At 38.2% G+C, this 24,002-nt stretch overlaps 2 protein-coding genes across 2 annotated transcripts; both read right to left on the reverse strand.

The window, feature by feature from the left end:
- Window positions 1-9,016: 9,016 nt before the first annotated feature.
- On the reverse strand, window positions 9,017-13,682 carry LOC134659480 (zinc finger protein OZF-like). Its single transcript, XM_063515124.1, has 3 exons — window positions 13,583-13,682; window positions 11,491-11,634; window positions 9,017-9,957 (listed from the first exon to the last, which is right to left on the reverse strand). Exons 1-3 carry the CDS (start codon window positions 13,668-13,670, stop codon window positions 9,017-9,019), a joined length of 1,173 nt encoding a protein of 390 aa, XP_063371194.1. The 5' UTR covers window positions 13,671-13,682.
- A 3,245-nt stretch (window positions 13,683-16,927) lies between these two features.
- On the reverse strand, window positions 16,928-19,537 carry LOC134659481 (zinc finger and SCAN domain-containing protein 31-like). Its single transcript, XM_063515125.1, has 3 exons — window positions 19,330-19,537; window positions 17,264-17,917; window positions 16,928-16,990 (listed from the first exon to the last, which is right to left on the reverse strand). Exons 1-2 carry the CDS (start codon window positions 19,535-19,537, stop codon window positions 17,268-17,270), a joined length of 858 nt encoding a protein of 285 aa, XP_063371195.1. The 3' UTR covers window positions 16,928-16,990; window positions 17,264-17,267.
- Window positions 19,538-24,002: the final 4,465 nt, after the last annotated feature.

Below are 24,002 nucleotides of genomic sequence, written 5' to 3' on the forward strand. Positions count from 1 at the left end.
TTTGCATTATTACAGGAACATCATGGTCTATACTTGGCAGGACTTCAACAGCATGCTCCATACTTGGTATGATTTCAACATCCTCTTTATCTTCCTTTTCTGTTGGCATGATTTCAACATCATTCTTGTCCTCATCTTGTTCCATGCTTTGCATGTTTACATCAACATCATGGTCTATACTTGGCAGGACTTCAACAGCATGCTCCGTACTTGGTATGATTTCAACATCCTCTTTATCTTCCTTTTCTGTTGGCATGATTTCAACATCATTCTTGTCCTCATCTTGTTCCATGCTTTGCATGATTACAGCAACATCATGGTCTATGCTTGGCAGGATTTCAACATTATGATCTGTTCTTGGTATGATTTCAACATCGTCTTTGTCTTCTGTTGGCATGATTTCAACATCATTCTTGTCCTCTTGTTCCATGCTTCGCATGATTACAGCGACATCATGCTCGATGCTTGGCAAGACTCCAACATTGTCTTTGTCTTCTGTCTCTGTGTTTGGCATGTTCTCTACAATATCAATCTTCTCTTCTTCAATTTCCATACTTATCCTAATTTCATTCACACCATCCTTGTCTTCCGTGCTTGACACGTTGTCGACATCATGTTTGTCTTCTTCCTCCATGTGTATATGTACCATAACATGTTCTATCAAATCCATCTTCGACTCAAACTTTTCCTTACATATCTCACAACTATATGGGTTTTCCTTTTCTTCGCCGTCTATTTCTGGGAGTTTCTGTTGAGGATCTTCAAGAATATCATCCTCGTATATGAGTTTTTCTTCATCGTCAGACAGTTTTTCGTCTTCTGTTTGATTTTCTATGTTAACTTCAATGGTGTATTCAATCACATTGGCTTCAGGGACACTATTTACTTCTTTTTCTATGTTAGCTTCTTTATGAGTTGTGGGAGTCTCCGCATGGTTGGTTTCCTGACACTCATTGCTAGTGGAAGGTGCTTCGGGGACAGCAATGGGTTCAGGCCTGACGGGGAAGTCTCTAAGTTCAATTAGTTTGTCGCTAGCTTGCTCTGAACCTTGTTGTTCAGATGGTTGTTCGGGAGGTTGTTGTTCGGAGGGTTGTTGTACGCGTGCTGGTTGTTGTATGGGGGCTGGTTGTTTTACGCGTGCTGGTTGTTGTATGTGGGCTGGTTGTTGTACTGGGGCTGGTTGTTGTAAGGGTACGGGTTGTTGTACGCGTGCTGGTTGTTTTACGGGTGCTGGTTGTTGTACGGGTGCTGGTTGTTGTATGCGTGCTGGTTGTTGTAGTGCTGGTTGTTGTACGGGGGCTGGTTGTTGTAAGGGTACTGGTTGGTGTACGCGTGCTGGTTGTTGTATGGGGGCTGGTTGTTGTACGCGTGCTGGTTGTTGTTCAACTGGTTGTTGTTCAGCTGGTTGTTGTCCGGCTGCGACCGCTCGCGCTTCTTCTATTGCAGCTGAAACAAAATGTGATTTTAAGTACATGCTGTCATAGATATGCATATTTGCTTTGCCCTAAGGTTGTCTGGTAAAAACGAACTAAATGCCTGATTACGATAAGTTCACCTTGTATACATAAAGTACTTTAGAGTGATACAGTTTAAGGCCCACTTGCCCCCACACCCACCCCACCCAACCCACTAACCCGGGGTTAAGCGGTTAAAGCGTTAACTTAGTGTCAAATTGTACTGGTAACCATGGTAACTCCAGGTTTAACCGGTTAACCCTGGGTTAGTAGAATGGTGCAAGTCGCGCTAAGTAACAAAATATCATTCATAGTATATAAATATTATAAATCCCTTGATCATTAAGGGCGGGCATTAAGTCCGCCATTTGTACAATTTTTAATAAATAAAAAAAACCTCTTAAGGGTAAATATTATTATTATTACGAAGTATTGGAGATGTTAAAAACAACTTTGCGCCCTTGTAAAACAAATAACTATTAAGCATGTGCCAGACGGCAGACAACCACAGTTTCTGCAAGACGACCTTGGTAGAAGCGCGGATGTCTACATGGTTTACAACAAGCCCAAAACTTCATGGTTGGCAGAGCACGCCTGTCTACCAAGGGCGTTTAAAGGTCATGCAGAATTTGGTTTCAACCACTTGCTACATGGCTTAAAACCACTGTTTTTCTACCAAGGTTATCTTGCAGAAACTGTGGTTGTTTGCCGTCTGGCACATGCTTTAATGACAGTTAAAAATAATGCAAGGTACTCCATTATTTCTTGTTTTATTATGTTTGATTAGGTAGAAGACAACAGTAACACAGTTCATTAGAAATAGTGTATTGTAAAGTATAATGTGCCTTCTAAAAGCCCAAGTTAGACCAAGATAACTGCAGCAATTTGGATGGCATAGACTGTGCAATTGTTATTTATACGTCATTATTTCATAGAAGTTTGACGTTTAAAATAACACTTGTACAATCTGTGCCATCAAAATCCCTGCAGAGTTATCTTGGTCTAAATCTATAAATGAAAAACGCTTGTCATAATAGCACATGGTAAAACAACAAGTTGGCTGACTCATTTAAATCTCTCTACAAGTTCCAACTAAAACCTCAAGGTGGATCCACACCGCAGTTATTTTGTGGACCAACTGTTGACTAACCCTGTGCAACAGTAAGAAACTAGGTAACCGAAACCGCAGAATAAGTAATAGTACTACAGTACAGAAAGGACACTTCCTACAAAACCGAAAATTGACAGAGACTTTTCTAACTTACTTATCCTTTCGACTATTTAGGGTTGTCAAAATTCAGTCACTATCTTGTCTGTGGTTGTGCACGCAAAGGGACGTCAAGTTGTGTCAACTCTAATAATTGCTTGGAGCAATGCTGAGCCGAACGGAATCGAGTTTGCCCGAAGTCAGGCGTGTCTCCCCACTGCCGAAGCTTACATCTAATACCTTTATTACTTATCTCTTCCTTAATGTGCCGCTGTGTATATATTTATATATATATATATATATTTGTATATGTATGTGATATTTATTAACCTATTTGGTTGTACCTATTGGTACATATTTATATAATAGTATATGATCGAATGTGTAAACTTCTTCTTCCTGTAATTTATTTCGTGCTCTACCTGTTTTAAAAGTTTTCTGTTCTTTATATCCTGCTACCCCAAGGTTGTCTGGAAGAGATAAGCGATAAGACCGCCTGTTGCTATCTTTATTTACACTGTAAATCTGTTATTGTATTTTTCTTTGTGGTGCAATAAAGTGTATTTACTTACTTTACCTTTAAATAAGCAATTCTTGTATATCTAATACCTTTAAACGAGCAATTCTTGTTTATTTATCTCGGTCACCCAGATATGTTATTTATAATATATTATAATATATTTCAGTTAGAAAAAGCTGGTTCGAACTGGAGAAGAGTGGCCCACGACAGACCCCAATGGAAAGAGCTAGAGGAGGCCTTTGCCAAGCGGCACACTGAGCTTAGAGACATACTCTAACTCGGAACAAAAGGGCTTAATAGATAGATAGATAATATATTTCGGGGATCTCGATGAAATTTGCTACACGGGGGTTTTGGGGGGCAAAAAATCGATCTAGCTAGGTCTTAACACTGGAAAAAAGCGCATTTTTGAGTTTTTAAATGCAAAGCAAAGCTCGGTCTCCCAGATATTAAATATAATGCAACTCACCGCTAATAGCGTATGCTACGACAGGCCGCACCAGCCGCACCGGACCCAACTCTAGGTCATCCTTGACCTCATCATCAGCGTTCTCGTCATCCTGCGGTGTTGTCACCCCGGCTGTTGTCACCTCGGCTGTTGTCACCCCGGCTGTTGTCACCTCGGCTGTTGTCACCCCAGCTGTTGTCACCTCGGTTGTTGTCACCTCGAGGGCAGCGGTGTTCTCCCATGTCTCCCCTTTTGATGATGATGTGTCGTCTTCTTCTTCTACTACTTCTTCTATCTCGACTGCTTCCTCTTTAACATGAACTGTAACAAGAGTAAAATACTAATAATACAATACAATACAAATTTGCTCACCGATATGACAAAGAACATGATATACAAATTAAGCATAACTTAAACTATGGTAGTCAACAGCCGGTCTTATAGCTAAAGAGCGATCTCTTCCAGACAACCTCAGGGTAGTGTGAAGACACCCACAATAAAGATGATGATAAGTATAATGAAAAAAAAAAAATTTTTTGCACAAGCTTTTATCGCTGACTGTACCTTTCTTTCCACAGACAACTAATACTCATTGAGACATTTCTAAACACCCTAAACACAATTAGGTTGTGTTGTTTTATCACAGTTACTACGGCCATCTCCTGTCTCCATCATCAAATTTAACTTACAAGATATGACCTTAACAAACATAACTAAACTGTCATTAAATAGAACTTGCTAACTATGTAAACAAACCGCCGTACTAAAATTGACACTGAATGTCAATTTACTAGTAACTTTTGTTTACATAGTTGGCAAGTTCTATTGAATGACACTTTACATTTACATAGGTATATTGCAAGTTAAATAAAGTTCCTGCCCAATCTATTGATTTAGCACTATTTTTTTTTTGCATTAATTAATTGGGCACTTCATGGCCAAAATATCAATTTTATTGTGTTTTCATATATTTATGAAACATCATATTATTGATTATGAATGGTAGTCTACTTAATCCCATACCCAAAAATTAGAATCCAGACATGTTTTGTGTATCCGCTATGCTTTGACAAGTAATTCTATTGTTTCAAACTAACTACATTTTCGAGGCAGCAGTTTTTGTAAAAAAATATCCAGATCTATTCAAAAAGGCCAAAGATGTATACAATAGAAACACGAGATATCCCAATAAACTTGTATTAGATTTTATTCCGAACAGTTCCCTTTTTATGAAAAATAGTTATTATTTATGTATGAAAATATTTAATGCCCTTCCGGAAACCATCAAACCCCTGCCTATAAACCCGTTCAAAGCACAACTATATCGTTGGCTTAAAAAACAGGTGTTTTACTCTGTAAGTGAGTTGTTCGATATGTAATACCTAGTATTAAGTAGAAATTAGTGATGTACCGACTATTGATTTGGCCGACTAGCCGACTAATCGGCGCTCGGATGGCCGATTAGTCAGCCGACTAGTCGGCTAGTCGGCCAGATCATTAGTTTGGTCTAAGTTCGGTTCAAATGCACTAAAAAACAATCCTTTTACCCTTTCGTCGCGCTATTTATCATATAGTAACAATAAAAAATTTAACAAAAAAATCCTAAGGTTATATTTTATACGGCGACCGCACAATCGGACATAAAAAAGCGACCACACGGTCAATAATTTCGAACAAAAGTTTTTCGTTAGCACCCTAAATAAAAATTTGGGTAATAGGTAAAAAGCTTATGAAAATATGTGCTCTTTATTTCTTTTTGCTCTGTTTTTCTGTCACTTATGAAGTGCTGACCAATCGGCCATTTTTGCCGACTAGTCGCCGACTATAAATGAGGACGAATAGCCGGCTTTCCCAACTAGTCGGTACATCCCTTGTAGAAATATTAATTTTAAGTTAACAATGTACCTACCAAATAGATGAAGGCTAATACAACTATGAATAGCTTCAAGATAATATTTGCATGCTTAACCAGCAAAATATGTTTCTGTACAGGAATATCTTTCCAATAACACCTTGTTATACCATATTTTATGTGAATAAAGAATTTTCATTTAATTTCATTTCAAGGCTATTTATTTTGTGACTAAATTAATTATAAGCAAATATATATACTACAGATATATTTGTAAAGTCTATTTTTTTATTCGGTAGACTAAAATGACATTTCATATAGTTCGTTTTTTTAGCATTAGAAAGAACTTGAAAGAAGGTAAGCGATTTTGACATGTCTTTTAATTGAAAAACACTTTTTAAAAATCAATAACTATTACTTATGAAAGCAAAAGAATATAAAAGATCGTTTAGATTCATAATTGTTACATATTTACCATGACTTATTTTTAAAATGTGTTTTTCAATTAAAAGACTCATTAAGATTGTTTACCAAATTTCTAATGCTAAAAAAAACGAAGTATAGTATGAACATCATGTGTCATTTCATACTATGAAATAAAATGACATTTCAACCGAATAAAAAAATAGACTTTAGTGATGGAAACGTCTGGAAACTGTCAGTGATAATAATAATTGTCACATTGTGAGATACATCCATTTGATCAAATAATGTAACCATTTTATACAATTCAATCAAAAACTTGACTTTTAATCATATTTACGCATCATCCCGCTCACGATCACAGCTAATTTAAAAAGGTTACGCATCTTTGAACGCTACTACGCACCAAAATGAACCACGAAAAAAATCGCGGTGATTTAAGAGGAATACATATTATACGTTGTGATTAAGTTAATCTCGTAATCTTACCATGGAGCAATCGTTCGGCCTCCTCCATCACCCGAGCTGCCTCCAGCAGCATGCTGATTCGACCAATTCTGGACATCATCATGACTAAAGCCGCCACCCGTGTTTTCTAAGGCACTATATCGAAAAAAATTACAAATTTAGGTACACCCCAAACAATAATGATGCACGATTAAACTTTATAGTGAAATAGAAATGATAAATTTAATTAGTGTTCGTATAACCTTCACATAAGTACGGATTGAATGTGGGACGAATTTAACCACGCCACGCCATACTACGGGTGACATGACAGGTGCGAGATTGCCACAGACAAGTCAGATTTTAAAGTTATTTTTTTGCAATTTATAAAAGTAGCAAAGTAGCTTATTTTAGTAATGACGAAAATTAAGAATCAGTTTTTGATGTTGTTTTCAATCCATTTAACACTTACAAACAAAAGTAGGCACATAAAAAAAGGCATATAACATGTGCGTGGGTCACAGGTTTGCTTTATAATCAATTATTTTATCTTCGGTTAAAATTGAGGGTTGCTTGGATCCGCGTCCTCGAAAGCGCACGTATGCTAGTTTTACACATGAAATAAATAAAGGTACGGATTTTTCTAAATTATGAATAAAACTCACCAAGCGAGACGAGAGCTCCCAACAATTTATTTTTTTGACATTGACAGATTGTCGCCACAGACTATAAATAAATGCCAGAATTTCAGAATAAAAGTTTTTCAATCTAACCTTTTTTAATTTTCACGAAATCCTATCTCGAACCAACAGTTTAAATTGTACTTTTGAAAAAACTGTGCAATATTTTCTCCACGAATGCTAATAAGGAATCTTAAGCTTCGGTCGCGGATCCGCTGTACGAGCGAGACAGCGCTATGAACATTATAATAGCGATATCCCGTTTGCACAGCCGCAAATTTTTGATAGCACCTTTGGTAGGTATTTGCACGAATATTGCTCCGGCGGTTTTGTGATTTATAGGGTTCCCTACCCAAAGGATAAAAACGAAACCCTATTAGTAAGACTCAACTGTCCGTCTGTCTGTCGCCAGGCTGTATCTCATGAACCGTGAGAGCTAGACAGTTGAAATTTTCACAGATGATGTATTTCTGTAACCGCTATAACAAATACTAAAAAGTACGGAACCCTCGGTGGGCGAGTCCGTCTCGCACTTGTCCGGGTTTTTGTTTTTTCTAGGTACTTAGCTTATAAGGAAGGAAATGAAACACAATGACTTGCTGAAATAACGTGAACCTTGGAATTAAACATTGCAGTAATTTTCATAGTTTTACATGTTATTTTAGTATTTTCAGTATGTCGTTTTAAAATGAGGGCGTATGGCGACTGTACGTCTGCGGCTAAGTTCTTAAGCCCCCTCCACACTCGGGTTCGCGCACGAGTGTGGAGGGGCTTTATAACTCATAAGGTTAAATTCACCACTTATGTTTCTCTCGAGGCGAAATGAAAGTTACTATAGTATATTTTATAGTTACTAACTTTTTATATTTAGGTAACTCACTTATAATATAAACTTACTTTATTGTATAAGGAGGAAAGTTTTGTACATATCATGCACACTATAACATATAAAAATAATATCTATTGAAAAACACATATATACTTATTAAAAAATTGCGAGTAATTTGCAAAATTTGGAGGCTTTGCTGGTTGGTATTTGAGTAAGTTTTGGCCAAAGGTATGGTGCCATCTTTTCGAGCAATGTCGCCATACTTTTGGCCTATTCTCAAGTAAGTAAAAGATGGCGACACTTGAATTGATTTAAACTGTCACGATTTTTAGCCATGATATAAACTGAAACAAGTGCGGGTAGTTTACAAAACCAAAAAGATGTTAAAAGAAATTACCTACTCGCCAGTCTTGTCTTCTACCACGAGCTTAATGTCTCGTTCGAAACGTCAGGCGTCAGGCCAAATTAAAAAAAGTGCAACTAGTGCAAGCGATTACGCTCTCATTTTAAAACGACTAGCTAGATTGCTCTGAAACTTTGTACTTACAACAGGATAAGGTCTATGCCTGTTATTAATTTAAAATGTAGCTTCAGATATGGTATCTGAAGCTATGGTACCTAGTAAAAAAAGCTAAAGCTATATAAACTAATTACAGGGATAGATACCTCATGTTATTGTATGTGGAAAGTTTCATTACAATCCAACACGTAATTTTAAAATGAGAACGAAACTCCGTTTGTATGGGAAGGTGAAAGTCGGCCGAGCTTACTGCGGGCTCTTAAGTCCCGTTTCATACAGAGTAATAAATTAATAATTACATACAAAATAAGCTTTAGAGATAGATATAACAAGAATTTATATAACGTGGTTAATGCATCCCTGCACTCATACACACAGTGGGGGCACTTTCGGGCAAACTCGGCTCCGTTCGGCTCAGTATTGCTTCAAGAAATTATTAGGGTGGCACCACTTGACATCCTTATGCTTTTTTTTTAAATTGCGTGCACTACCACAGGTAAGGTAGACTTGAATTTTGACAACCCTAAACAGCCGAAAGGGATAGCACGATTCGTCCCTGAATCGCTGTCAAACTTCGGTTTTGTAGGAAGTGTCCTTTCTGTACGGTGGTACTATTTATTCTGTGATACAGGGCAACTACGCGTGAGTCAATAAATGCCTAGTCAAGTCACGCTTGTCATTGTACCGCTTTGTGCATATGTGGCAAGCGTGTGGTTTCGAAGGTGGCAGCGGGATAGGTGAGTGGTGTTTCAGCAAATGTCTCTTTAAGTTAAACAACTGTGAAAACTGCGCTTGACACATTTCGCAGCAGTAAGGTTTGACTTCCATATGTGTTATTTTATGATGTTTAAAACTAGTCTTGTAACTGAACATTTTGTTACATATATCGCATGAATAGGGTTTCTCATTGGTGTGGACTCGCACATGCTCCTTTAAAGTAGGTTTTGTAGTAAACTGCTTCTTGCATATTTCGCAGGAGAACGGTTTTACACCCGTATGGGTCCTTTTATGAACATTCAAATGACATAATTGCGTGAATCGCGCCCCGCACGTAACACAACTATAAGGTTTCTCTCCGTCGTGAATACGTTTATGTGTTTTTAAAGAGTCTATGTAACTGAACGTCTTTTTGCATATATCGCATGCGTACGCCTTCGTTTTTGTGTGAGTTATTTTGTGTTTATTCAAATTGCCTGCACTAAAGAACTCTTTGCTGCATATTTCACACGTGTACACTTTTTCCCGTGTATGTATTTTTCTATGACGTTTTAAATAATCCCTTGTCGCAAATTCCTTCCCGCAAGTTTCGCAGGCAGGTAATTTTTTCCTTTTTCTGAGCTGCTTTGGAATTTGTTTTGAAATTCTCCGCAAATGTGTATAGATGTGTTGAATTAGTTTATTTTTCCGTTTAAAAGTTTTACCGCAACTGTCGCAGACATATATGTTAGTTTCTGCGGATTCTTGAAGGATAATGCTTCTTTTTTTCTCTTGTGATTTGATTTCTTTTTTAGTGTAAGCGGTGGCGCGACGTACAAGCAGATCTTCGTCTTTGATAGTCGCTGTGTGACTGGACGTAGCTGAAAAATATAATGAAAATCTAAGATAAGAAGATAATATGGGGCATTATCTATAAAAAGGGACCTTATTCTCGATGGCGCTTACGCCGCATAGCGTCGCGCGGCATTGCATTTATATCGGAGCATCGTTAATAATGGCGTAAGCGCCATCGACAATAAGGTCCCTTTTCATTGATAACGTCACATATCTTTATTAACAACTAACATAAACTTAAGTGCTTAAAAGTAACAAAATATAATGACAATGACACTAAATTAATAACTGTACGGTCGAAAGCATTTCGTACCTTGTCACAGTGACTGTCAATATGAAAATCGCCAGAGACCTAATACTATGGTCACAGTGACAATATACAAAATGGGTAATAAATTATAACTTTCGACTGTACAAGCAGGTTTGCATAGTTGCCATCGAGACAAACGGACGACACCAACTCCACTTTACACACAACTGAAGGTAGACTGCCCGTAACGCTACGGCTTACGTAGGCGACCAACGCGCGAACGCGGCGCGGCGCGGCGAGGATGAAACAAACCGTTGATACGTATAGGTATGTCCTACTCGTACGTGAGCGATTTAGACGCGAAGCGGCGCGGCGGCCGCGCGGCGTTCGCGCGTTGTTCGCCTACGTAAGACGTAGCGTAAAGAACTTTAAAGAGGAAAAGGGACGAAGGCTTTTCCATACAAACGTAGTCCCCGTTTTCCTCCCTGTATATTAACATTATAGAAAATACTAGCTTTTGCCCGCGACTTCGTCTGCGTGGAGTTAGTAATTTGGATAGCTTGTTTTTACCCAATCTGCTTTTTATCGTTTTCCCATACAAATTTCCACCCCCCTTTTCACCCCCTTAAACGGTGATTTCTGGGATAAAAACTACCCTATGTCCTTCCCCGGAACTCAAACTATCTCCATACCAAATTACAACTAAATTGGTTCAGCGTTTAAGCGTGAAGAGGTAACAGACAGACACACTTTTTTATTGCCTTGCCTCTTAGGGTTCTGTATCCAAAGGGTAAAAACGTATGGTATGTCAGTATGTCTGTCACCAGGCTGTATCTCATGAACCGTGATAGTATCTATTTTTCAACTAGGCAGTTGAAATTTTCACAGATGATGTATTTCTGTTGCCGCTATAACAACAAATACTAAAAAGTACGGAACCCTCGGCGGGCGAGTCCGACTCGCACTTGGCCGGTTACTATTTCATTATCTAAATGTCAATGAGTGAGAATCCATGGCATGTAAATCACAGTTTTTTATTGTTTCCACAATGATCACAATTTTCGGATATTTGTGCACAAATTATAAACATAGATATACTCACTCTCACGAATACTCGAGTGGCGACCATGGGGGGAAGAACGTTCTCAAAGTAGACCCAATATGCGTTGGGACAATGACATCAAAAGGAATGCGGGAATCAAGTGTCTCCAGGTTGCACAGAACCGTGACGAATGGCGTAAAATGAAGGAGGCCTACACCCAAAGGGTAGAAAAGGGCTAAAGAGAGAGAGAGAGAGAGAGATACTCACTGTGGCGAGGTTCCTGAACCACCTCTGGTCCCAACTCTAGTTCGTCTTTGACCTCATGGTAGGAGTACCCTCCTTCGGCCTCCGCATCCTCATTAGAGCTGTCACAGTCAGGCAGCTGAGCCAACGGTTCCACCTTCACACACACTGGTAAATAAAATAAAACCTTTAAAAAAAAGTCTGACTTCAAAAAGGATAAAATAATCCCTTTTATATGCGCTACAGTTCGTTTTTTTAGCATTAGAAAGAACTTGAAAGAAGGTAAGCGATTTTGACATGTCTTTTAATTGAAAAACACTTTTTAAAAATCAATAACTATTACTTATGAAGCTTAGAATAAATTTAAAAGTGAAAAAATTACTGTCTTGGGTGTTTGGGTGATTTGCTGACTATGGATGAGGTCTTGGTGGCTCAGATGGCAGAGTGCTGGAGTATCGATCCAGAGGCCGTGAGTTCAAGTCTCACCCAAGACAGTAATTTTTCCACTTTTAAATTTATTCTAAGCTTAATAGCATCGTTCGCAGACGTTTCTGCTTGTTAAAAATTAAAATTAGTATGGGTAGCACATCGTAACTGGTGAATTTCCAATATGACTTGGAACTCCTGTAGCCGTTTAAGAAGTGTAACACTCTTACGGTAGATGTCGCTACGGTCCCCTTGACCCATAATATGGTGGAAAGATTTGCTGACTATGGATGAGGTCTTGGTGGCTCAGATGGCAGAGCGCTGGAGTATCGATCCAGAGGCCGTGAGTTCAAGTCTCACCCAAGACAGTAATTTTTCCACTTTTAAATTTATTCTAAGCTTAATAGCATCGTTCGCAGACGTTTCTGCTTGTTAAAAATTAATATTACTTATGAAAGCAGAAGACTATAAAAGATCGTATTAGATTCATAATTGTTACATATTTACCGTAACTTATTTTTAAAATGTGTTTTTCAATTAAAAGACACATCAAGATTGTTTACCAAATTTCTAATGCTAAAAAAAACGAAGTATAGCTACAAATATTCGGCGCTTAGGCCGAGAGAGGAGCCGAATATTCGGTATTCGGCCAAAACCACTATTCTGGGCATCTCTAGTTCTTAGTGTATCAAACAATATAAGACATCACTACATAGTACAAGTATAAAATAAAGTTGCTTCCCGCTATCTGTCCCTATGTATGCTTAGATCTTTAAAACTACGCAACAGATTTTGATGCGGTTTTTTAATAGATAAGAGTGATTCAAGAGGAAGGTTTATGTATAATTTGTTAACGGCGCGACGCTAGTATAATAATATAATACAGTAAATCTTTAGGAGCTCTGAGAACCTTCTAAGGAAGTCTATTCAAGCATTTGTTTGTTTTCATAGTTGCCATCAGGGTACGAATTCAAGACTCCCCATTTAGAAGCCACACGCCTTATGGCTAAGCCAACAGTCAATAAAATAAATCATTTTTACAGGATGGGCCTTATGGGCAATAAAAATGGTACTAGTTGAGCGGTGTCACTCACGAATTCGAGCCAATCGTGCAGTCTAAGGCTGCTTACAGACGAGCGACAGTACGCGACACACTGTCGGCGACGGTCGCTGACGACCGCCTGCGACGGCTATCGGCGACGGTCGGTGACTGTCGGCGACGGTCGGTGATAGCTGTCGCGGCGTCGCTCTTGTGTCACAGCACGCAGTCTTCGATGTGTAGTTCAAGAAAGAGCACGTATTTTCTTTTTCAAAATGAGTAATGACGATTTTGATGCTGATGCATTATTGTTTAAAGAAAATACGTGCTATCTCTTGAACTACACATCGACAACTGCGTGCTGTGACACAAGAGCGACGCCGCGACAGCTATCACCGACCGTCGCCGATAGCCGTCGCAGGCGGTCGTCAGCGACCGTCGGCGACCGTCGCCGACAGTGTGTCGCGTACTGTCGCTCGTCTGTAAGCAGCCTTACGCAACTAGTTGCGACCAATCGCGTGCGTGATGCGAACACATCAACCAATCGCGATGTAGCGGTGTCACACCGCTGTACTGGCCTCATTCATGCTCCATTCTTATTGCCCGTAAGGCCAGTCCTGAGATATACGTCAATTATTTTTTTATGCTTACCATCATCTGTAAATCCGTCATTCGCCTCGTCCGCGTCCAGGGCCTCATAATTAGGTTCCGGCTTCACGACTACGGTCTCAAACGACATGTTTTTATAGCGGTGACGGTGACGTCGAAATTAACTCAATCTAACCGATATTACAGATTTTCTTTAAATTTTATAAGTACAGTCATGGCCCTACTAGAGCGTAAACATGTTGCCATGTTTATATGTACATAGCTACACACTTTTCTATGGCACAGAAACTAAAAAATAGGTAGTACCAAACAGAACAAAAATGTAATTCAAATTTCGATGAATTCAGGTGATTTTACTTGTTTCTCGACTAATATATAAATAACAATATTGTGCAATTTAAGACACAGTAATTCACTAATGTATTATACCAAAAGAATAATAATTTTATTAAATCAAAAACTTTAAACTAGATTACTACTAGATTCATGAAACTAACCTAACCTCAAAGTTGACATTGACAGCACGTAAACAAAATGGCGTCGAAATTCTTGACCATAGAGTCGGCTAACTAGCTTTTTTTACAAATTCATCAAATAAGGTCCTCTATACATTATACAATTCGTATTGCGATTTTTTGTTCGATTTCTCGATGCGTTGTCTCATGCTAACAATTGCTTTTTCTCACTTATTTGTGCCGATTCGCAAAGGTGTTCGACAGACCTTGCAACAAAAAACGATTTTTTCTACTCCAGCACTTAAATGTGTCAATTAAATGACTGACAGTGATATCTAAAGCAATGTCATTTGAATGCTTTGTCTATAGGCTCATAAGATGACTGCTAGCAGTCATCTTATGAGTATAATACAACTGCTTTATTTTTTTTAAAGATACAAGTTCCGATCATCTTGATTGAAAGAGGTATGTTTTCATTTACAATAATAACTCTTTTTTTTTTTAAATAATAACTCTTTTTTTTTTTAAATAATATCTCAATTTTTTTTAAATAATAACTCTTTTTTTTTTAATAATAACTCTTTTTTTTTAATAATAATATATATAATAATATTTTTTTTCTTTTTTTGCTGCAGCTGTCATAGAAAAAGTAATGTATGCAACAGCTCATAATTGGTTCTTAAAATTCTCGGGTCTTTTTTTACAAAACTCGACTACGTCTCGTTTTGTAACTTCGACCCTTGAATTTTAAGAACCCTTATTATATCACTGTTGCATAAACTACTATTTGATACTTACCGGCAATCATTTTATCGCTGACTGTATTTTTTTTCCCGAGGCAACTAATACTAATCGAGACAATTCTAACAACCCCAAACAAAATTATGTTGCGGTTTTATAACAGAGTTCCTGTGGCCACCTCCTGTCTCCATCATCAGATTAGATTAGCTTGACGGTACCGTAATATTGCATTGTCACCCAACTTACATATCGTGGGGATGCATACCATCCCCAAAATATGCGAAGTTGTTATTTTATAATAATAAAAATAAAAATTGTATTAGATAGCATGTCTTAGTTTTGCATGTATTTCGTTTAGCATAGTTTTTTATGTAAAAGAAAAGTCTAGTTTTAGAGGATATCCCAAAATTTAATGTTTTTAGTAATTCTGTAGAGCGGTCACCACGACACAGGCTTAGCCTAGTATGGGACCACTGAGCTAGTTATGTTATCTTTTTTTAATAAACTAATTTTTATTTATTTTATACAAAAACACGTTTTTATTCTTTACAATTATTAGCGACCCGCCCCGGCATCGCACGGGTTACACATAGCCTTAACAAATTACACACCTAAACCTTCCTCAAGAATCACTCTATTGATTGGTGAAAACCGCACGAAAATCCGTTCAGTACTTTTTAAGTTTAACACGAACATACATATATACACACAAACACACAGACTCAGCGGGGGACTATGTTTTAAATGTGTAGTGATTATGTAATGATTCTCTCAGATTGGTGGATGCATAAAAGAAAAAACATTAATTGTACGAGTTTTATTTATCAGTAAAAAAATAATGTGTCAGTTTTGCTTCGATTTAACATAATGAGAATGCAAACAAACATGATCTATCAAGTTAATAAAAATACAAATAAAAAATAAAAAAAACAATAAATTTTAAATTAGTTAAAACTATTAAACGTATCTACGAACCATCGCTGATACAATACATCACTATCACGAATTTGAATATAACAACGATCAAAATCAACATTTTGTATAATAAAATAGATATGATGAAACTGAGGTGGTCACAGATAGGAACGGATCATTCCCATTTGCCCTGATGGGCACAAGTGGAACTAGGTGCATTCCCATTTGTCCCCGCCGAAGATAATTTGTTCGCGGGGACGAATGGGAAGGAATCCCTTCCGTTGGTTGGCGCCCCATTCACGCGGGGCGGGGACAAATAGGAACACACCATATAATTTCATACATTATGGTCCCCAGCTGCAAGATAAGATCGTGTCGTTACTATGGACGTTAAAATAAAATAAATTTGACCACTAGTTAGAGAAATATATAAAATGTAAACAATGAAACAAAATTGACTAGATTACAAATTACACCGAAGAATTCTGTAAAACCGTATAACAACACATCATGAAAAAAGTTTTCAATACATGTTAATCGGTATGTTGGTATTTAATACACAGGTGCCTTGGAATGGAATACAAATTTACTATAAACTATATAGAGAAATTGTAATATTAAATGATAATTCGACTGGGTTCAAATTAGGGCCAAATAATGTGATGGTAAAAACAGATTTTATGGCTTCAGTTTTAGCATTAAGTTAATTATTTGAACCCCAATAATAGTAAAGGTAATTAATTTCGACACCCATTATCTCCGAGCCTCATATGATTATGAGTCCTTTAATGTGCGTGATATTGAGTTCCTTGCTTTTACAATGGAACTCAATCTCACGTCACATACATCACAACTGTATGATTTCTCACCACTGTAACTCTGTAACGGGTTTGGCAACTGTCAAAGGTTTTTATAGATGGCGCCATCATAGCTTGCCCCTTTTTCTATGAGATTTAGCTAAAGGGCTGTTATCCAAGACATTAAAAAAACAAAAATTTGACACAATTCTAGGGATTGACCGGGCAAGCTATGATAGCTCCTCTGATAAATACTTAGACGGCCAACCCCATTGAAGTCTAACTTTCAATTCATTTTTATTTATTTCGTCATCACAGGCAACAGGTGATAGTACGTTACATATATTACTTCCTCCTGCATAATTCACAAGGAACTGGCTTCATTGTGGTGCACTTTTATTTGCTTCACATATTTTTCCTTTGTTAGTTACTTTGTCTTCCCTGGGCTAACTTAGCAGCGCAGTTTTCAACCGTGGGCCCGCACTTGGACGCCGAATCATCCAGTCAGCAGCTCTCTAGAGCTGAGGTTCTAACAGATGCGCCTGAAATCAGATTGAAACATTGTTTTTTTATCTATTATATGTATATGGGCTTACTCATGGCCACAGACTAGCCGAGGCGAAAACGGCCTACGATGGAGCGAGCGCGCCCAGAAGGAGTTGTTATGAAGATATTAGAGATGTTAGAAAAAAAAAAAAGATTACAGTCGTGCACTATGGTACTAATTGCTACGAAATTTTCGCCGTAATTAGTACGAGTGCGAACTAGGGTATCGATTTTTGACCTCAGCATATGTTAAAAGACATTGTCGTTACCTGGCTATAGCTTTCCCTCATTGTGTAGTAGCATATGCTTTTCCAGATATATTCTCTTCGTAAATTGCTTATCGCATTTCACGCAGCAATGTCGCTTCTCTCCTGTATGCGTTCTTATGTGCTTAGTCAAATTACCGCTTGACGAGAACTGTTTCTTACATATCTCGCAAGCGAACGGCTTCTCACCGGTGTGGACTCTTTTATGCTTATTTAAATCGGTGCTTTTTATGAAAGGTTTTTGGCATACGTTACAGACATACGGCCTCTCACCGGTGTGTATTCGTTTATGTGTTAGCAAATTATGCAACTCTGTAAACTGTTTATGGCATATTTCACAGGTATGTGGTTTTTCACCAGTGTGGTTGCGGCTATGCCTGTTAAACGCGAAGAGATGGGCGAACTGTTTTTTGCATACTTCACACGAGTATGGTTTCTCACCAGTGTGTATTCTTTGGTGGCGTTTCAAATGCGCCGTTTTTGGAAACCGTTTTTTGCAAACGTCGCACGAGATTATTTTGCGTCTAGGTTTACGTTTCTTTGGGTTTTTCGTGTGGTTTTCTGATAGAGGGTCATTTATTACATGCTGATCTTCGCCTAGGGCACGTTTGAGTTCAGGTGCCTCATCACGGTCGCCCGTGACACTTGACGACCAACCTGATGATAAATTATAAATTTTTAATCAAAATAAGTTAAATGCTACTGATGTGACGTCAGAAAGTTTCCGAAATAGCGAATATTCCACTTGGCAATATTTTTAGACGAATAAAAAAAAACATTAATATTTAAAAGTTTCTATTGTTTGCTGTCAAATTTTCCTAAGATTACCGAGAACTTTCCCAACTTTTTGCAAAGTCTGAAACTTGGCTTCATTGGTCATTATTACCTACTAGGCCAGACAGGTCGACAAATATACAAACATATAATATAATGTTAGGATCTGTTAGTTATCTCATTATGTATTCCATTGTACCTATATTTTAAAAACCTACTTCTGACAGTCATTACCAACTTTTCCTATTAAAAATATTTTTAATACACAATTACACATACCCTTATTTATTACAACATTGTTTTTTCATAATAAAAAACAGATTTCTGGTCTAATTAGGGTCATCTATTACTGGCCACCTCATACCAGGCGTGGCTCACTCCGCGATTTCGTTGCTTTGCTACAGGTAGCTAAAGTACATCCGTTCTGTCCCAACTTTGGGGAAAGCCATAAGCCACGCGTGGCGCTGTCGCCACCTACCATATCTGTGCTGATCGTAACAGACGCGTTTTGTTAGAGAGTGAGTCTTCTGTACTTAGTACTATTATTTATTCTGTGCTTATACTAAAATGGCTAAAATAAGTATTCTATTTATTTAACTTTGATGTATTTGCCTTTTTGACAGAAAACTGCCTCCCATAAAAAGCAACTAATTTTCAGGTAAGATTACATTCTAATGAGCCAAAAAGGGGTTTTTAAAATATAAATAAATATTGTGGCAGCAAGCCAGTGAAGATTGCTGCCCAGTAGCTCCACAGTGTTGGTGTATTAGAAGATTGGTTCCCTACCATTATTTTCTTGGATAAAAATTGAAGTGTCGGGTTACCGGTTCCCTAAACTGAAGTACCATACAGTGCATAGTCTCAGTATATGGCATACACTAAAGAAAATGTGACCAAATCCACCAGTGGCCGAGGCGGGAATCGAACCCGCGACTTCAGCTTACGCGGCTAACGTCGTGACCACTAGACCACGGCGGTACCCGTCACAAATTCCCTGGTGCATGCTATCTTTGAAAGGCTAGGCACCTTTGACCAATTCTAAGGGCGAGCAGTGTGTGCTGGCACCTAATACTGGTTTCCTGTCGGTCACTGCCACTACAATGTTGTAGTTGTTGTCCTATGGAACCCCAGAGGTGCAAAGGGCCTTCACAAACTCGCACCACGCCTTCCTATCTTCAGCTACCCTACTGGCCTCGCTCCAGCTCAACCCGACCACTCGTAGCTCATTTGAGACGGACCGTTGCCGGACCACTACAATGACTGTTAGTAAATAACACAGTATTGAACTGACTCACCTGTTCTGTTTACCTGATCATCGTGCAAAAACTCGACCTTCACTTCATCCTCCTGAGGCTCCACTTTGATATGGACCACTGGCTCCAGCGCCATTCTTTCTCCCTCTGTCCGGATATCCGGTGCCTCGTCCCACTCTGGCTCTGTTTTTATGAACACTGCTTCCGGTTTCATAGGCATTGCCTCAAACTCTTTCTTCATTAGAGCCATTGAGGAATATACAAGTATAAACTACATTTAGTAAGTATTTACGCGTGGTACAACTTAGTGTTCTATTATAAATGAGGCTGAGTAGGTTAAACAATGTAATTATTATGGAGAAATATGTAAATTCAGATATTTCTCTAAAATCTAAAATGCAAGCAAGAATTCGCTTCATAACACCATAGATAAGATAGCGTCGACAACTTGACACTGACAAGTGACAGCTATCGGATTTGTATTTTTTTTAAATTTCTGGTACGGCCATGGCAAACATCTTTTATCTAATAGTTGTTTAGACTCGCGTGAGCCACGAGACGAGACGCGAGTCTACCACTTACACTCGCGTTCGGCTTGTCATTCGGTTATAATCCTTATGCCGTGCCGTTAGTGTTTAAATTATATTAGCTCGACGAGCTTGCGAGCCACGAGACGAGCCGCGAGCCCACCGCTTTCACTCGCGTCTCGTGGCGCGGCTCGCGGCTCGTCTCGTGGCTCGCGCGAGAGTCTAATCTGCCTATTATGGCTATAATCGTGACGGCCAACGTATTGCATCATGTCTAGAGGCCCTTACTTAATCTATGGTAACTTGTCAATGTCAAGTAAGTTTATGAAATGAAGCTGTTCGTTTCTTTTACTTAGCAAGTGGTTGTAATACTTGTAATTATTTTCTCTAAGCGTATTAAATAGTCTATTTACTTCTTGATTATTGCGCCATCATCAAATTCTTCATTTACTCAAACCCCACTCGCAGACCTAATCAACTAGCTTGAACTTATGGGCAAAGGAAACAATCGAGTGTTATCCACGCTACTGCCGTCACGTAGTTGGCCCCGCGCAGGCCTCGCGGCCTCCTAGGTTGAACATTTTTACGAGTAGCTAAGGGACCAAAGAGCGGCATTTCTCTCCAGCCAGAAGGCATCACAACACATTGAGGCCGTAACTCGCTATTGTAACTAGAAGTGAGCAGTATGTCGTTGGAAGTGCGCGTGAAAGTGGAATCTTTGGAGGATCCGAGGGTGTCGCCAGCTGACGTTTGGAAGGACAATCACACACGCTGTGGTGAGTTAGTATTGGTTATTAGAATATGCATTATAATCAGGGACTGTATACCTGTATATTTTTCAATTCAATTTCGGTATCTCGGTAGGCTTGTGCCTGCTCGGTCACTACAGAGAGCGCTCCGCTCTCTGTCAAACAAACTAAAATCTATTTTTTTATTCCGTAGACTGAAATGACATTTCATAGTATGAGATGACACATGATGTTCATACTATGAAATGTCATTTCAGTCTACGGAATAAAAAAATAGACTTTAGTTCGGTCTTTTAGTTCCTTTAGTTCAGTCGGTTGTTGAGAGCCGGGAATGAATAGGAATCGGTTTTTCATTGAATTTTTTCCAAAATGGTAACTGAATACAATTCAAATGTACGATATGATGTGTTGATATTAAACATTAAATAAATTTAACATAAAAAAAACCGGCCAAGTGCGAGTCGGACTCGCGCACGGAGGGTTCTGCACCATCAACAAAAAATAGAGCAAAAAAATTGTGTTTGTTGTATGGGAGCCCCCCTTAAATATTTATTTTATTTTATTTTTAGTATTTGTTGTTATAGCGGCAACAGAGATACATCATTTGTGAAAATTTCAACTGTCTAGCTATCGCGGTTCATGAGATACAGCCTGGTGACAGACGGACGGACGGACGGACGGACAGCGAAGTTTTAGTAATACCGTTTTTTACCCTTTGGGTACGGAACCCTAAAAATCACATTTGTAGAAAAATATTTGTCCATCATATTTTACGGGCACTTATGAACTTTTGGAACACTGGTCCGCATGTTTTTTGCCATTTTTCCTTTACTATTAAAATTTATAACTATACTAATGTAGACTATGTTAAACTGGAATAGTCTGTTCCAGATGCAAGCAGTTCACAAGCAGTAGAGTGCCATGACACAATACGTGTGAAGGAGGAAGCTAGCGAGGCAGCTCCGTCCAGCCTGTATACCGACCACTTGGTCAAGGATGAGCTTGTGCTGGTGTCAGAATGTGTACATTCCGACGATGATGGGCGTCAAAGACCAGTAAGTAAGTAATCCATTCGTATTTTATTTCATTTTCATTTATTTTCCATTTAATCAGCACTAACTGCTAAACCTTGCGTGCTAATGGGGTTGGACAAAGTATTAGCAGATGGCGCCGTCATAGCTTGCCCTGTCAATCCCTAGAATTGTATCAAATTTTTTTTTATGCCATGGATGCCAGCCCTTCAAACCAAATTTCATAGAAAAAAGGGCAAGCTATGATGGCGCCATCTATGCAAACCTTGACAGTTGCCAACCCCATTGGCATTATATTACCAAAGATATACATAACTCCCTATAAAATAAATGAAGTGTAAGAAAAAAACGTGCCTCATAAAATGAAAAAAAAAAAAAATTATGCTCGAAAAGATAGCGCCTTACCTTTGGCCTATACTCGTGTAGATGGCGACACCGTTTGATATTTAACAATTTTAATACATATCAGTGAAAGAACAAGGATCAAAGTCAAATAGCGTTCTAAGTTTAATCTTGTGTCGAAAGATGGCAGTAGATTTACTGTGACTACAAAATTTACTTTGACAATACGCCTCTATGCTAAATTCTCTTTGATATTACTTAATTTCTAACATGCATTCATTGATAAAATTAAAAGATAGACATACATTGCAATAAGTTAAGTAAAATATATTTCGACCTGTGAATTATTAGGACGATTTCTAACTTAGTACCTATTTGAATTTTTATTTGGTCCGTTTCAGATTTAAACCAAGCTCTAGCCAAGAAGCCGTACTTATTGCCTGCACTGAGGGATTGCTTTGTGTCTCTCGAACGCATCCCTCACCAAAAGATGTTGCTAAGCAACACGTCCACCACCGCGCAACAAACACGGGCAGCGAGCCACGCCAGAGCGACTCGTGGTCGACACACAAGGGACAGTGGGGCGACCGGTAACCGACATGCGATCGACATGACTATTTTCATGTGTGATTCCTGCGGTAAGACGTTTAAACATAAAAGTAACTTAGTCAAACATATTCAGTTACACCTGAATGAAGAAAAAAAAAGCATTGATAAATACATAACGATTAAGCAACATATGTGTGAAGTATGTGGAAAATTGTTTACTCAAATAGGCCATCTGTTTCGACATATTCGAACACACAAAGGAGAGAAATACGCGTGCAATGTGTGTAAGAAAGAGTACACACGATACAACAATTTAAGGGATCACAATTGTGATCATAACAGACAAAAGCCTTATTCTTGCGAAATATGCAACAAGCATTTCACTAGAAAAATGGTTTTAAAAATACATAAACGCATTCACACGGGTGAAAAACCATATACTTGTGAAATATGCAATAAAAAATTTACTTCTAAGACTAATATTCAAAGACATGTTCTAACACACACAAGTGTAATGCCGTACTCTTGCGAAATATGTAACAAGAAATTTACGCGATTGAGTAATTTGAATGAGCATATTCTCATTCACTCGGGGAAGAAATATCGCTGCACGATATGTAATCGGCAACTATCACGATTAAGAACTTTAAAGTTGCATGAGAAGAAGTATCATAAATGAGCGTTATCCAAAAAATTTTTACATTTCATTCATGTCTTCAAAATATTGACTCTTGGGCTCATTTTACTCAGAATCATTTGTACATTCACGCCTCATACATGAAAAAATGTGTCCCAAGATTTCCTTTCCAGATCGTCACATTTTTGTATGAATAGTTTTTTATTTGTATGAACGTGACGCACTGGAAAAATATTTTTCCATACAAAAGGTTGAGACACATTTTTTCATGTATGAGGCGTGACCTACAAATGATTCTGAGTAAAATGACCCCAAGAAGTCAATATTTTGAAGACTTTAATGAAATGTACATTTTTTTTGGAAAAAAGCTCAAATATTATGATGCTAAATGCTAAATAGCAGTAGGATTTTTTTTGCCGCTCCAACTTTTTCCAAAGTACTGTTGACGTCAAAAATATGTTTACAGTTTTCGCCTTATTACAAAGGAGTAGGGTGCAAATGTGTATAGTTTTGACGTCGGCTGTACCAACAGCAACACTCTTAACTGTCTATCGGTGGACCTTATGCTTTTTGTAATAAGGTTTACTAATGGACAGTTAACCTTTTCGACGCCGTGTCAAACACAAAAGCTGTCACCGAAGTGTCAAAACTGAAGTTGAACTTTATGTATATGCACGTAGGTCTATGTTGCTCTGTGATATGTGACCGATTAATCGGTCTTTGGCGTTGAACCTACGGTGCGGATATATCGGTCATTGGCGTCCAAAAGGTTAACAGTGTGCAGTATGTATTGGGAAACGTGGATAAAAAAATATTTATTTTGTTACATGATTAAAGTTATTGTTACTAAAATAAGTTTAATTTTGATTCAATAAAACAT

The sequence above is a fragment of the Cydia amplana genome, chromosome 25 (assembly GCF_948474715.1).
Source record: "Cydia amplana chromosome 25, ilCydAmpl1.1, whole genome shotgun sequence".
Taxonomy (NCBI): Eukaryota; Metazoa; Arthropoda; class Insecta; order Lepidoptera; family Tortricidae; genus Cydia; species Cydia amplana.

Coding starts and splice junctions, on each gene's coding strand:
- LOC134659480 (XM_063515124.1), bottom strand. CDS start 13,670: ATGTCGTTTGAGACCGTAGTCGTGAAGCCGGAACCTAATTATGAGGCC. Junction 11,635..13,582: donor TGACGGATTTACAGATGATG/GTAAGCATAAAA, acceptor TTTATTTACCAG/TGTGTGTGAAGGTGGAACCG. Junction 9,958..11,490: donor GGTTCAGGAACCTCGCCACA/GTGAGTATCTCT, acceptor TATATTTTTCAG/CTACGTCCAGTCACACAGCG.
- LOC134659481 (XM_063515125.1), bottom strand. CDS start 19,537: ATGGCTCTAATGAAGAAAGAGTTTGAGGCAATGCCTATGAAACCGGAA. Junction 17,918..19,329: donor TGATCAGGTAAACAGAACAG/GTGAGTCAGTTC, acceptor ATTTATCATCAG/GTTGGTCGTCAAGTGTCACG.